Source organism: Argopecten irradians, chromosome 4 (genome assembly GCF_041381155.1).
Source record: "Argopecten irradians isolate NY chromosome 4, Ai_NY, whole genome shotgun sequence".
Classification (NCBI taxonomy): domain Eukaryota; kingdom Metazoa; phylum Mollusca; class Bivalvia; order Pectinida; family Pectinidae; genus Argopecten; species Argopecten irradians.
Genome location: NC_091137.1, coordinates 16160955 through 16176288, shown reverse-complemented (window position 1 = coordinate 16176288; position 15334 = coordinate 16160955). Strand labels below are relative to the sequence as shown.

General features: G+C 35.7%; 1 protein-coding gene across 1 annotated transcript; it reads left to right on the top strand.

Moving 5' to 3' along the window:
* The first annotated feature begins 602 nt into the window (after positions 1-602).
* LOC138320754 (speckle targeted PIP5K1A-regulated poly(A) polymerase-like) lies at positions 603-14496 on the top strand. Its single transcript, XM_069263936.1, has 11 exons — positions 603-870; positions 2582-2775; positions 3809-4417; positions 4925-5039; positions 5287-5396; positions 5830-6068; positions 7246-7475; positions 7892-7978; positions 8301-8425; positions 11228-11422; positions 11819-14496. Exons 1-11 carry the CDS (start codon positions 828-830, stop codon positions 12629-12631), a joined length of 2760 nt encoding a protein of 919 aa, XP_069120037.1. The 5' UTR covers positions 603-827; the 3' UTR covers positions 12632-14496.
* The last annotated feature ends 838 nt before the right edge of the window (positions 14497-15334 follow it).

Sequence of the window (15334 nt, the reverse complement as noted above, 5' to 3'; positions counted from 1 at the left end):
GGCAATGTGTTGTGTTATGAAAATAGAAATGTTATGACAAAAACATTACCGGCATTCGTTACAGGAGTGACGTATGCTCAAACTGAATTAAACGTTGCCGATTAACCAAATGTAACATTTTTTTCAAGTGTTCTGACTTGACATAGGCCTACTCATCTATGGTAATTGTTCAATAAATAAAAACCCATCTGTCGTATCTTCATATCAATTTTTACAAGATATCTAAATACTGAAAGTGAGATATTTCCCTTTGTAACACAATTTCCGTAATATATATTTCTCGGTTTTATGAACTATACACGAGAAAGAATTTCCGCTTTTACGACAAAGATAAACGAAGTTTACAAGAATTTTAACCCGAAGATCTCGGACCATTCCGTTTCAAACTCGGACCGTCTCTGATTGACAATATAAGATAACTGACAATGAGTAAAATCGACACATTCATATGTGTGGAAATGCACATAAACTAAAATTTAAAGAATAGCAATCGGCATATTTTTTAATTAGTGAAAATATTTCTGTAATCCGTGTGCTCGCCATGGTCCGGGTATGTAATAGTCAGACTTCGTTATGGTCCGAGCTCTCCCTTAACACTTAAAATGATAACGACTGTTTAAAGGATCTCTCACACACAAGGAACAGGCCTGCCTTGGGATGTGTTTTGGTTATAAACTATATTTAAAGCTTACAACGACAATACTCTTGTGTCAAACAACTTAAAATCAACCAAAGTTACAGTTCTGTTATATTGTTACCGCAAGTCAACTAAATGAAACGAGTGCATATCGCTATTAATCGGTGAAACACGCGGCTGGTCAACCACAATGTTTGTGATTTGTGAAATATGTGATATCACCATCAATACAGGTACCACGATTTATATTTTACAAGTCAGTGGTTGTTTCAAATATTTGAAGGTAAAATGTCATTTGTTAAATGATACATAATTGTGTTGACTTGCTCTTTGCATATTTGGAAACGGGCCATTGACTTGTTCTAAATTCATATTTGGAATTGTTTCCGGAAAATTTGTACAGATCATATTAATGCAGTATGATAGGCAGATCTACCAAATGATATGGTTGTTTGTAAAATGTAGTAAAACGTAATGCACGGTAGGTTTCCTCTCTTTCTGTAACATGTAACATCTCTATTGTGATGTTATGACTTCTTAAAGATGCTCCACCGCCGACAGAGCATAAATGATATTGATCATTTGAACAATAATTGGTGTTTAATCGTGTATATATATGTCTAATCAACACAAAAAATGATATGAAATATAATTTACTTCGCCTTTGGTGCATGCGCAATCAGTACTTCATTCCATATAGGATATAGTGGCACAGAATTTTTTCGGGATGCAATTAATTATTGTTATATTTTTAATTTGAAGTAAAATAAGAAGCTCAAACTTTTCAGTGGTGGTAACGGTGTAAAGTAAGTAACTTTTGTAACTGAAGAAAAATACTAAATCATCTGCTCCTGTTTTTAATAGTGCAAAAATACCTTTTGTCAGCGGTGGAGCATCTTTAAGCTGAAACCTAAATTATTACATATTTATTTTTTATTTGTTTTCATACTAAATCCTACTTTCTGATTGTCAGATTATTTTTCTTCATACTGGAGTACTATGAAGAAAAAATACGAGAATGGCATGAAAACCTGATGTTATATCCTGGCGTCACATTAGATATAGAAACGTCAAAGTTGCGTAGAAAAAAAATTTCATTGGAAAATCAATGGAATCATACGTTTAAACGTATTTTATGCTACCAAGTAGTCAGAAAAAATAATTCATAAGCATTGATGTAACTATTTTTTAACTTCATCGGGTTCATCCTAGATACTCCAGGGGTTCTAGATCAGATCACATACAATCTCTACACTCCTGGACTATCTCATAGAAAAACTGAAGGCAACAGAATATACCAGGTAATTTAGTCCTTCAATTTGATGTACATCAAAAGAGCCATATAATCGTACACTTTGGTAGACTGTATGTGTGGTTTTGAAGTTGGGCGTCACTCTCTCTGTTAACTTCCAAAGAAATTTTTGCAGGCCTGTGATTGGTTCAAATTTGTTCCCCTGAGCTGCCTTTAGTTTTGCTATGAGATAGTCCAGGGCTGTAGAGATCTTAGTGATTGGAATCTTTGTAGTATCGAAGATGCATCGGGCTATGAAATAAATTTTGTTTGGAAACTTTAGTGAGAATTCCCTTTTAGCTACATGTGGATTCACACAGTTTGCAAACAAATTGTCTTTCATACCCTGATGAAGTTAAAAAAGAGTGACATCAATGCTTAAATGAATCATAATGTAGACAGTAGACTCTATGTAATGCGAACAGAGCACTGGATTTTGTCAAGATAATTCACTACCTCCACTTCAGATGGAAGTCAGGACCTCAGGATTACTAGAGTTAATTAATGTTAGTTATTACAAGATATACATGTATATACATATACCTGTACAATCAAAAACATTTCTAATTCCAAACTTTTGGCTACATTATATAAAGCCTTCCACATTGTGTATTGGTCTCTTATTCTTTTTTTTTTATTTTGTTGTACTGTAGCTGAGGAATATGACCGTCATGTTGGAGGAAAAAGACACATCAATCAGTTAAATTACTACCGAGAGAAAAAGCAGCATGCTGCCTGCAGTGTGTTTGTGAAGGGTTTCCCACCTAAAACTACCGAATGGGAGCTAAAAGTTTACTTCAACAACTTTGGCCCAGTGGACAAAATAATTTTTGACAAGAAAGATGAGGTATTTATTCTCCAATTGAGATATTATTTTCAGATAAAGATATTCTATAATAGTTACCCAAGAATGAAACATTTAACATTGGAAGATTGTTTCAATGTTTTGTAAAATGTCATTGTCACAAAATATGTAAAAACATAACAAAATCAGATGTTAATAATGATCATTAAAAATGAAATATTAAACATCTACATGTTTCCAGCATACTAATGCTAATAAATACATATAGTAATGCCTATATGAAATTTAGATTTTCAAGTCATCTGACCCGAAGGGAGGCTCAGGGTACTGATATCAGGCCTGCAGCATGCTGGGATGAAGGGCTACCAAGTTTGGAAATTGTTCAAATGAAGGACCTTGAACTTCATGCAATGTCACATCGGTTAAATAGGCTAAAATCTTTAAACAACTTCTTCTCAAGAACCGAAAGGCCCAGGTTATCATATCGGGCCTGCAGCATGCTGGGATGAAGGGCTATCATGTTTGTTCAGATAATGACCTAGACCTTCATTCAAGGTCACTGTGGTCAATTAGGCTACACTCTTTAAACGACTTCTTCTCAAGAACCAAAAGGCCCAGGATACTCATAATGGGCCTGCAGCATGCTTGGATTGAGGCTACCATGTTTGTTCAAATGAAGGACCTTAAACTTCATTCAAGGTCACAGGGGTCAAAATGGCTAAAATCTTTAAATAACTTCTTGTTAATAATCAGAAGGCCTAAAGACCTGATATTGGGCCTGTGACATGCTGGGATTAAGGGCTACCAAGTTTGTTCAAATGAATAACGTTGATCTTCAATCAAGGTCACAGGGGTTAAATAGGCTAAAATCTTTAAACGACTATATGTTGTAGTAATAGTCAGACGACCGTTAAGGCCCATGGGCCTCTTGTTATAAGTTCAAATATTAATCTGGGTATATATGGAAACATACATGTCCATCACAAAACAAAACTTCACAGCTTTAAGTACATGCATATGTGTGTACAGTACATTGTATCACTATATTTATATATACATTCTACTTGTGTTGCAGCGTTTCCCACAGTATGCTATAGTAGAGTTTAAGTATGAGCAAGCAGCAAATAATTGCCTGAGCTTTACCCACCCCCATATCTTGAACAGCACAAAACTAAATGTAAGAAAACGTGACTTCAAGGAGCTTTCGGAAACACCTTACTTTCCCTGGCAGAAAGGACAAGGCCAACAACATTCCTGGACCCGTCCTGGAGGGGTTCAACCTCCACATGGAGGACCACAACACCAATATGATCCGAGTTGGGACACACAGGCTGGTCCAGGGGGAATGTACTACGACCCCAGTGGAGACCCAGGCTATGAACCTCACTGGCAGATGGATGGTGGCTATGGTAGCAACATGAGGAATTTTGACCCAAGTTATGATCCAAATGTTTATCCTGATTTTCAAGCAAATCAACAAGGTCAAGGTCAAGGACAAGGACCGCAAGGGCAGAGAGGCATGCCAAGTCTTCCAGGGAAAAAGAAAAAAAGGAAGAAGAAGAAAAAGGGTGATGGTGAGCAGGTTCAGAAGGATCAGCCAAAGATAAAAAGGGAGGATGTGATTGACCTCCCCATTACTGTAGAGGATTTCCTCAAGGAAATGATGTCTCAGACTCAAAAAGGGGTGAGTTTTAGCCTGAGTGACTGATGGAATATAATTGCCCTTGCACTATTACATGGAATGTGCTTTCACTGAAAAGAAGCATGGTCTTTAAAGGGACATTTCAACTGTTAAAAGTAATTGAAAGTTACTTTTAGCTTAAAAAAGATTTTACAATCAACAGATAACTTATTTAAAAGAAGAAATTAAAGAATTAAGGACATATAGAATTCTAGAATTCATTTGCAATTTATTAAGTGACAGCTGTAGAAACTCTATATAATTACATTATGATGCCACTACATTTTAAAGATGAAGACAATTCAGTACTTTCTAGGTGTAATTTGGTTACAAGTATAAAACCTCAGTTTTCTTTGTTTGAGCTGGTTTGTTTTGTTTCATGCAAATGTACTTAAAATTGTTTTTTAATCTTTAAGCAGAAATATAAATAATAGAGCAAAATAAAGGTACCATTTGCATTTTGTAATTTTGAGAAGATCATCCCTAACAAATCACCTTATTTGGTTTTAGATCCAGACAGAAATGGGTGTGCTAGCTGATGCAATACAAGTCACTTCGCAGGAGCTCCAGTCACGCTATATTATCTGTAAATTACTGGAAGAAGTTCTCACTATGTTTTTCCCAGGTAAAGTGTATGGAATTAATTATATATATAAGTGTATGGAATTATTGGAGAGTATTTTTGGTATAGTAACGGTGTTGGTGGGAATGGGTGTGTAAATTAATGACACTCAATGCAGAATGCTTTTTAGATGTTTTACTAGGTACATAATATACATTACATTTTATACAAGATTTTATGGAACGAAGGCTTTTATGGTCTACTAATATATATGAACTAGTGCTGTATTTGAGGTTCTTTACTCCTACAGGTGTTAGCATCAACCAGTTTGGATCATCTGTCAATGGTTTTGGTATCAAAGGCTGTGACATGGATGTTTATATAGACCTTACAAACCTGGGGATTCCCTGTCGCTCGCAGGTAGGTAAAAATGTACTGATAGTGTACTATACTTTCATAGGGAAACGGAATTGTTAGTAACTAAAAGTGTATAACAATACAGGGATTTTGAGATCCTTAAACAAGATGAGTAAAGTACAATTTAACATTGATAAGTCCAACCATCCGGTGATTATTATAACGTTATCATTTGGCGTTATTTTTATAACGTCAAATACACCGGCAGATGGGACTAATCGATGGTAAATTGCACTCTACCCACAGTGTTTTGGGATCTCAAAACCCTGCTATTAGCTAGGTAAACTATATAAATAACTAAAGAAATGTCTTTCCACTCAAAGGTATTTTGATTACTAGTTAAAAGTAAATGTGATAATTATCTTGCTTTGCAGGCTATAGATTTACCATGTCTGAGACGTCAGATTCCAGTAAATGTGATAGTTTTTTTTTGTAGGCTATAGAACTGCCATATGTCCGAGATATCAGATTCCTGAAGAAACAGAGGGGTCCACTTGGCCATGATGATATGATAAAAATCCTACCTGTAGATAAAGCCAAGCTGATTCTACGAATTCTAACCGACCATGCTCCAGCTTGTACGGAGCTGACATTGATACCAAGTAATCGATGTCCCATTGTACGCTTCACACATCAGGATTCTGGAATCAAGTGTGACCTCTCCATTGATAACAAGTAAGAAATTTATCAAATGATATCAATAACTTCTTTGTTGAGAATATACATACGGCATATACACATTTATTCAGATGTTGGATGTTACTGACGTGTGAACTTGCATGGGGTCCCGAGATAAAAAAAAATTCTTTACAGTTTGAAATGAAATAATGTGTAATACTTAATAGAAATATTTTATTAAACAACTAAAATGAGATATTTTCATGTCTTAACAAAACAAAATGTATATAATTTTCATTTTTGTCTACATATCAATTGTTCTTTAATCATCAGTTATCTCCCTTTGAATCATATGTTGAAAAACACACTATTTTAATTTCTTCATATATTTTCTTGATCTGGCTTTGTTCGTGTGTGATAAGATAAAAGGATACAAATAAAATAAAAAATAATGTAAAAAGGAGAAGGTACGTTAAGACTCGAATATGGCTGCAAAATTAATTCTCCAGTAAAGAACAACATATTTTGCCATATAACAGTTGAATACATTTGCTAACACATTACATCCCAAAAATATCCTGCATGTGCCAATTATGTTCACTATGACATCATCAACATGCAGTTTCCCACCATTTTTCACAAAAATTCTTGAAAAATCATACTTTTTGATTGGTTTTCTCTAAAAATGAATGTGGCTGCTTTCGTGGAGCAGAAAGAGATTTTCACAAGTTAATTGTGTATCGTGTATTTACGCATATTCATGCAAAATATTAAGTTGCTCCAAGGTGGCGTCCAAATCCCTTTCAAGCCTTTTCTAACCTTAAGATGATGAATTTCTAGCAAAATTTAGCGAGAAGAGGAAAATCATCAATTTGATGACGTCATAGGTGGAGCACATCGTGAACATGGTTATAAAAAGTTATGTTTTGATGAATGGCAAGTATGAGAGTATTTATTGATGTGAGTTAATATTTTTTGGCCTGAAAAATTAAGGCCAAATACTGGTCCTATCATATATACTCCTTTATACAACAGAAGAAAATGAATATTTAATAGATAATGGGATAGTGCAGAAACAAATGATTGTTATGATATCTTACCAAAACATCAGAGATTGGTTTTCCTTTTATGATTATATAGCATCTTTTTGAAGAAAAGTAGTAATTGTATCAAAACTCATTAAGATATAGACATAATAGTTGCATGCTACAATTGATTTCTATTTACCTTGTAGATTGGCTCTACAGAACACTCGCCTTCTACAGACACTGAGCCTGTATGACGCAAGGGTTCGTCCCCTGGTGTATGTAGTACGATACTGGGCTAAACTGAAGGGGATAGCTGGAAACCCGAGGGCTTTACCATGTCTCTCTAACTATGCTCTCACTCTCATGGTCTGCTATTATCTACAGAGCGTTCGACCTAAGGTTCTACCCACTGTACAGGAAATGGCAGATCTTGCGGGTAAGTCATGCAGGCATTCAAAAGATGAAATTGTGGTGTTTGTTAACAGGCTGTTTAGTGCTTAAACAAAGAAATGAAAAACATGGTGTTATTTCATTATTTATAACTTCAGGTTGCCAGCAATTGTTCTGAAAAAAATGATGGCTTCAAATGCAATTGAAAAGACATCCCTTCAGTTCAACGAGTCATATAGCACTTGTATTGAGTAGACAACATTTGCTGTCTAAGGTCTTATAGATACTCTAGATCTGATCAAATGCTATTTCTTGTACATCACCAAAACTAATTAAGTTTCTTGTTTTCATTGGCGATTTTCTTATTGGCGATTGTTGCTATTGTCATTTGAGGACTTGTCCCTTAGATGTAATAAATTGAATTTTAGCTTACCCCATAATGTCAATATGTTTGAATTTTAGGTCATCAACGTACAATAATCAACAAATGGGACTGTTCATTTGTGGCTGCTCAGTTCATCCCTCCAACAATGAATTCACAGACAACAGGTAAAACTTTACCAGGGTCATTTGCTAACTTTGCACATGACACATTTATTGTTTTATTTAATTTGCACATAGCACATGTGCAAGCTTAAAAGAAGGTATTCAGCTTTGAGTTGATATAGAGAAACAGTATTTTGTACAATTTGAAAATTAATTGTAAAACTGAAACATTTCTGATGAAATGTTGCAGAAAGCTCTAAGGAGTTTTGGTTGTGTTTTCTTTTGGTAAACATCAAAGGAAACGATGAACCGATTAATAATATTATATATATACACATGTGTATGATAAAATGTTTGTACATCTGAAATATTTTTATATTTCCAGAGGAATTGTTAGCTGGGTTTTTCTCCTTCTTCGCCGAGTTTGATTTCCACACTTCAGGCATATTAATGAGAACAGGACAATCCTTCATTGTTGCAGAGGCTAGTAATTTAGGAATCCCTATGAAGGTAAGTGATACTGTTTATCTGCAAAGGTTATCAAGAAGATACTGTAATAAATATATCAGGTACAATAATACAATCCTCACGCATGGTAGTTAATGCTGTACCACAAATATATAATTTTGAAAATGTACTGATCTCATTGATTGAGATATTTTATTGATTTGATTATAAACAAATTTATCCAAACTATTTATTTTCCAAATACCCGGAAGCCTTCAAGTGTAAAACGCGGTTATCGTTCCTTTGGGTATAGTCATGTGACATCATATAATATGTGCTACATTAACACCCTTCAATAAATTCTCTCGGCGCACCCTTTTCTTGTATAATGCACTTCAAACATCCTGTATGATATTTTTCGTTATAACAAATCATAGATGTCTGCATGTGGCAGCAGTTTCAAGTTGCAATAGTTTTGTAGTAAATAAAGAAATAGTAAAGCAGGGTACTGAACTACGGCATATAGCCACCAGATAAACACAAAATATTCAATTTTAAAGACATTTTTACAACTGCTCCCACATATTGGAGTCTATATGTGTTATCATTGATTTTATTCCTTATATCCTAAAAAAGGGTGCGCCGACCCTCTTTACGGGGAGGGAGTTAATGCTGTCCACAGTTTTGGAACTCTCCTATGTTGTACAATTCACCATAGCAACAGTTACTATTATAAAAGCGAAAGTAAAACTAGAGGAAATTATTATCTCATATGATCTTTATCATTTTTATATCACATACAGCATTGTTGAATGATGATTTTAAATGTAATCAGTGTGAAAATGATAACTATCCATGTATATAATTGAAAACATGTATAATAACATCGTGTGAACCAGTGCAAATATAACGCGGGATCTGTAAACACTGTGACTTCATCTTGATGTCATCAGATGCCTTCGTGGCCTCGAATTGCAACAGTGTATAACATCGTACAACATTGTATCTTTTGCAGCGTAAGCTCTGAATGATGGGCAGCATTAACTTCATGCACAGACAGATCTTTTACTCAAGTATATGATTTTATATGGACTGGAGTAAACAATTTGTCTGAGAAAGTGTTATGGTGCAGAGCCCAGTCTTTCAAACTTGGTGCAGTGTATATAGTTCCTGGACATTGTTGACACCTAAATTCACCATGTTTTGATGCATCCAGATTATTTGAATTTTTAGGTCATCTGACCCGAAGGGTCAGGATGACCTATAGTCATCATGCTCCGTCCGTCGCCGTGCGCCATGCGCTGTCCGCCGTCCGCCGTGCGTAAACTTTTCATTCAAACAACTTCTTCTCAATAACCAAAAGGCTCAGGGTACTAATATTTAGCCTGTAGGTTCCTGGGATGAAGGGCTACCAAGTTTGTTCAAATGAATGACCTTGACCTTCATGTAAGGTCACAGGGGTTAAAAAGGCTAAAATCTTTAAACAAATTCTTCTCAAGAACCAGAAGGCCCAGAGTACTGATATTGGGCCTGTGGCATGCTGGGATGAAGGGCTACCAAGTTTGTTCAAATGAATGACCTTGACCTTCATTTAAGGTCACAGGGGTCAAATAGGCTAAAATCCTTTAAACAACTTCTTATGAATAACTAAGAGGCCTAGAAACCTGATATTGGGCCTGTGACATGCTGGGATGAAGGGCTATCAAGTTTGTTCAAATGATTGACCTTGACCTTCATTCAAGGTCACAGGGGTCATATAGGCTAAAATCTTTAATTGACTTCTTCTCAAGAACCAGAAGGCCCAGGGCACTGATATTATGCCTGTGGCATGCTGGGATGAAGGGCTACCAAGTTTGTTCAAATGAATGACCTTGACCTTCATTTAAGGTCACAGGGGTCAAATAGGCTAAAATCCTTTAAACAACTTCTTGTAAATAATAAGAGGCCTAGAGACCTGATATTGGGCCCGTAACATGCTGGGATGAAGGGCTACCAAGTTTGTTCAAATGAATGACCTTGACCTTCATTTAAGGTCACAGGGGTCAAATAGGCTAAACTCTTTCAACAACTTCTTCTGAAGAACCGAAAGGCCCAGGATACTGATATTGGACCTGCAGCATGCTGAGATGAAGGGCTACCAAGTTTGTTCAAATGAATGACTTTGACCTTCATTCAAGGTCATAGGGGTCAAATAAAATAAACTAAAATATTTTAATGACTTTTTTCTCAAGAACTGAAAGGCCCAGGATACTCATATTGGGCCTGAAACATGCGGAGATAAAGGGCTATTAAGTTAGTTTGAATTAATGACCTTGACTGTCATTCAAGGTCACAGGGGTCAAATAGGTCAAAATCTTTTAACAACTTCTTGAGAATAACAAGGAGCCCTAGAGACCTGATATTGGGCCTATGATATGCTGGGATGAATAGCTACCAAGTTTGTTCAAATGAATGACCTTGAGGTTCATCCAAGGTTACAGGGGTCAAATTGGCTAAAATCTTGAAATATTTTTCGTGAATAAATAAGAGGCTAGGCCTAGAGACCTGATATATGGCCTGTGACATGCTGGGATGAAGGGCTACCATATTTGTTTTAAAATGAATGACCTTGATCTTCATTCAAAATCACAGGGGTCAATATGTCTAAAATCTTTAAACAACTATGTTGTATTGTGCCAATAGTCAGATGACCATTAAGGCCCATGGGCCTCTTGTTTGATTCTGCTTTTGGTGAAAAAAACCATCAGCAGAATAATGGCAAAAACAGTACTAGTGAGACGGCTGATAGCTTATTATTTCTGTCGTTATTATTGGATTTAATTTCATCAAATTAAAAAAAATAAATGCTATTTCTTATTTTACTAGACTGGAATGGTGAACATCCAAGATCCGTTTGTACTGGACCATAATATCACATTAAACATCAATGAGAAGACACGACAGCTCATCTCTATGGAGTTTAGAGTTGCAGCAGCTAAAGCAGCAAAATGGAGCAAACCAGAAAATGCTAACTCCAAGACAATACTGGATCTGTTTACAGAGGATGTGCCTGAGGGAGTGGTGAGCTATTATAATACAGAACATCATTTTACTTTAAATTATTCTACTGGAAGCACAGATGGTAACTTGATCAATTTAAAATGGTGATGATGCTTGATTGAGTCCTTGAATCTCTGTATATATGACTTTTGCTTCAAATTTTACCAAGAATAATACAAAACACAATCTAGGTCAGTTAATAGTTGAAAGTTTTTTGCTTAAAAAAATAGTTCCTTTTACATATAAACCATTTAAATTTTGTAGACTTCGTGAATATATCCTAGAGACATGGACTTTGAAAATCTTATCTGAAATATTTTCCTTTCTTAACACGCTAGGTTGCAGATGACAAATATATAAAAAATAGATTTAAAATCTATTGAATGGCAGCTTATCATGATGTTTATTATCTTTCAGGAGTTTACTGATCTTACCAGTAAGACAACTTCTGGAATCCAGCTCGGAGACTATCAGTTCACATTGGAACTAAAGATTGATAATCTGGATCAAGGGTTGCTCCATTCACTGAGGAAGACTGGAAATGTACAGGTCGCCTGGTGCAAAAGGATGTGCACATTTGTCTATGGGATATTAGAACGAGTGCTCATGTTTGATGTAGAGATAAACAAAACTAATATCACAGATCCTTTACCAAAGACACGCTACTACAACCACAAGGAAAAGGGCATGAAACGCTCTAAAAGCCCAGACTCACAGGAAACAGACAGTAAGAGAACAAAGACTGACACAGAACCTGGGCCGTCTGATGCTGCAAACGGTGGTGAGAAGGCTACTACTGAGGAGGCTCCAGTCCCTGTGGAGGAACCGACGCCTGGTCCAGCTGGAGCTGAAGGTGGACAAGAGGCTGAGCCAATGGATGAGGACACTACCGCAGACTACGAGGATGCTGATGTCTATCTTGACATGGACATAAAGATCTTCTGTAGAACGTGGGCTGAGCGAAAAAAATTCATGTCAGCATTCAAGGAACGCGGTTACACAGACAGTTCTGAGTTAGAACAGGCAGTGTCAGAACGTTTATATTACGACCACTTCAAGACGGCCAGAAACCCTATTGTGGAGTACAACTTCATAGTCAAGTCTATTGTGAAGGGAAGTAATGCTGTCCTGCTGTTCACTGCACTTGGGGACAAAGAACAAAAGGAATTCTACTGTGTCTTTCATTACATCAAAAAGTTTCTTGCTAAAATGGAGAAGCATTTCTCATAAGACTCGTGTTTGCATAATTAACATCAAATTGTTAAATGATTCAGTATGAAAATGTACTCCTATTCTGTGAGTTGGAAATCCCACAGTTGGAAATTTAGACAATTTTGTTGTCTTCAGAGCTATTCTGGTACAGAAAAGCACTTCTCGTTGAAATTCCTGTTCAATCATATATTTCAATAGAAAGCTTATCTATAAGGATTTTGAAAACAAAGGATAAAAAACTGCTTTTATTTTTATATTTCTAATTTATCTTTTGTGAGCCAGACACGTCTTGATTAAGAAAACAGTATATGCTTAAAGTTTAGTGGCATCATTTTCTTTATTAATTTGGAAAATAAATCTGCATGTATACAAGTAGAAAAATATTGTAATGCCAATTACAGAGTTATGGCCCCTTGTTACATTTCTGGTTACCTTTACAAAGATAAAGTAGACAAATGTCATTGTTATTTTGCCCATCTTACAGTTCACCTCCATTATGTTTGGGCTTTACAACTGTCTGCATGAAGGCATACTATTATAAGAGTTATTTCCCATTTCACTGTTCGTTACTCATATTTTGTCATTTTCTTAAGAATTTAATATGTATTAAGGTATCTTGATTACAACCAAATTACTTGTAAATTATACAATATATGATTTGTACTATTGAGATGTTTTATAGATCATGTAATTGATATAGGGTCAGAATGACCTATAGTTCATAACTTCATACATTGTTTTCTGTCTGTCGTTATCGTTATATGTATATATATATTTCATTGTGCTTGGTCCTTCGTCATTGTGTGTCTACTGATGAACATAAACTTTCATATTTTACCAAGATCTTCCTGACCAGGTGTTTTATTTTCCTTTTTTTCTGAGCCTGTCTTAAATCAAAGACAGCAAGTACATGTTCAAAACTGTAAGATGACTGTTAAGGTCTGTGGGCCTTGATCTCGCTGTTGTTAAGAATTTTAATTTAAGTCTGTGGGCCTCTGTTACTCAGAGCAGGTTGATTTAGAGGGATTATGTGAAATTTAACGTGTCCTAACGTCCAGATTGTAAGAGCTATATTGTTTTGGCGATATCATCTATTGTTGTTATTTGTTGGTAATATTGTTATTGTAGTAATGGTGACATAAGCACAATTGTATACATCATGTTTAAAAGATTTTTCCTTTCGTTCTGTTTTAAAAGTGGTTGGGTTCAGTATTGGAATCATGACACATTGATCTTGACGTTTAAAGACATGTGCACTGTGGTTATAGTCAGTGCTATTTTTCACACATTTACCATGCAGTGCTATTTGTTGCTTACTACCATATACTGTAGCAGTAAATATTTGGCCCAAACTATGACAAGACAATGAATAACCTTTTAGTCATGCATCCATTATAACTATAGACATTTTCAGTCCTTTTAACGGCCTGTTACACTGATCTTAAGTATAGGTAGTCTGCTAGTGGTGTCGTCACAGTGCGATATATGTCTAAAAAAACGAATAGAGAAATGTTTTTAGATTATAATTGTTATAAATAATGGCACCTGCCAATGAACATATATACTGACCACTCTTTGGTTTTTTTTAAACATTGATACATTCATGAACAAATTGCACATTGGCTAGCAACAAATTCTTTGTTTAGAAATACTAGAAATACATTTGTTTTGCAATGAGCAAAGCTTTTCAGTGTTGTTGATTTTTAAATTAATGTGCTCTCATTGTAACTTGCACAGCTGTTCAAATGCAATTTTTTTGTTTTTTTGAAATAAATGTTTGTATCATGATATAAATGCAGATAGGTGCACATGTTTGTTCTTTTGAAACCTCCATGTGATGGCTGGTCATACTATCAGAAATAAATCTCTTGTACATGTATGAATATTTGTTTTAGTTATCAATAATTAGAGTGCTTGCATGCTGTCTTTAATTGAAAAAATAAGTTTGATCTTCAAAACTATTGAATAAGTTACTGCAGACATTCATATGAATAATTAAAGATGAAATATATAACAATGAAGAGTCATACACAGTACAGTGCATGTTATTTGTCCTTTCTCTGATGCTGCCATACAAAGATCATCTTAAAGTTATATCACCACTTAGTTACAGCCTCAAAAAACATTCAGACATTCACATACACAACAAAAATGACGCTGGCAGTAGGAGGAGTGACCTCTGCTACACAGGCTGCTTTTATAATAGGATGTAAAGACTTTTAAATCAATTAAATCAACCGTAATTTAATTTTTAGCTTACCTGGTCCGAAGGACCAAGGTGAGCTTATATGCCATACCGTGGCGTCCGGCCGTCCGTCCGTCCGTCTGTCAACAATCGACTTCTTCTCCATAACCGCTGGTCGGTTTTCAACAAAATTTGACTGGTAGCATCCTTATGGGCTACTAACTGAAAATTGTACAAATGATGGGGCTGACCCCCCAGGGGCCTGAGGGGCGGGGCCTAAAGGGGTCAATTTGGCTATTACCATTTAAACGACTTCTTCTCTGAAACTAAGCATGGGATAGCACCCAAAATGCAATGGTAGCATCCTTATAGGGTGGGGATTCAAAATTGTACAAATGATGGGGCTGACACCCTGAGGGGCGGGGTCAAAAGGGGTCAATTTGGCTATTTCCATTTAAACGACTTCTACTCTGAAACTAAGCATGGGATATATAGCGCCCAAATGCAATGGTAGCATCCTTATAGGGTGGGGATTC

Bases quoted from the DNA above. Each gene is read 5' to 3' on its own strand.
- LOC138320754 (XM_069263936.1), top strand. From the start codon at position 828: ATGTTTGTGATTTGTGAAATATGTGATATCACCATCAATACAG. The intron at 5,040-5,286 runs GTAAAGTGTATG...TTACTCCTACAG, and splicing joins TCTCACTATGTTTTTCCCAG to GTGTTAGCATCAACCAGTTT. The intron at 7,979-8,300 runs GTAAAACTTTAC...TTATATTTCCAG, and splicing joins AATGAATTCACAGACAACAG to AGGAATTGTTAGCTGGGTTT.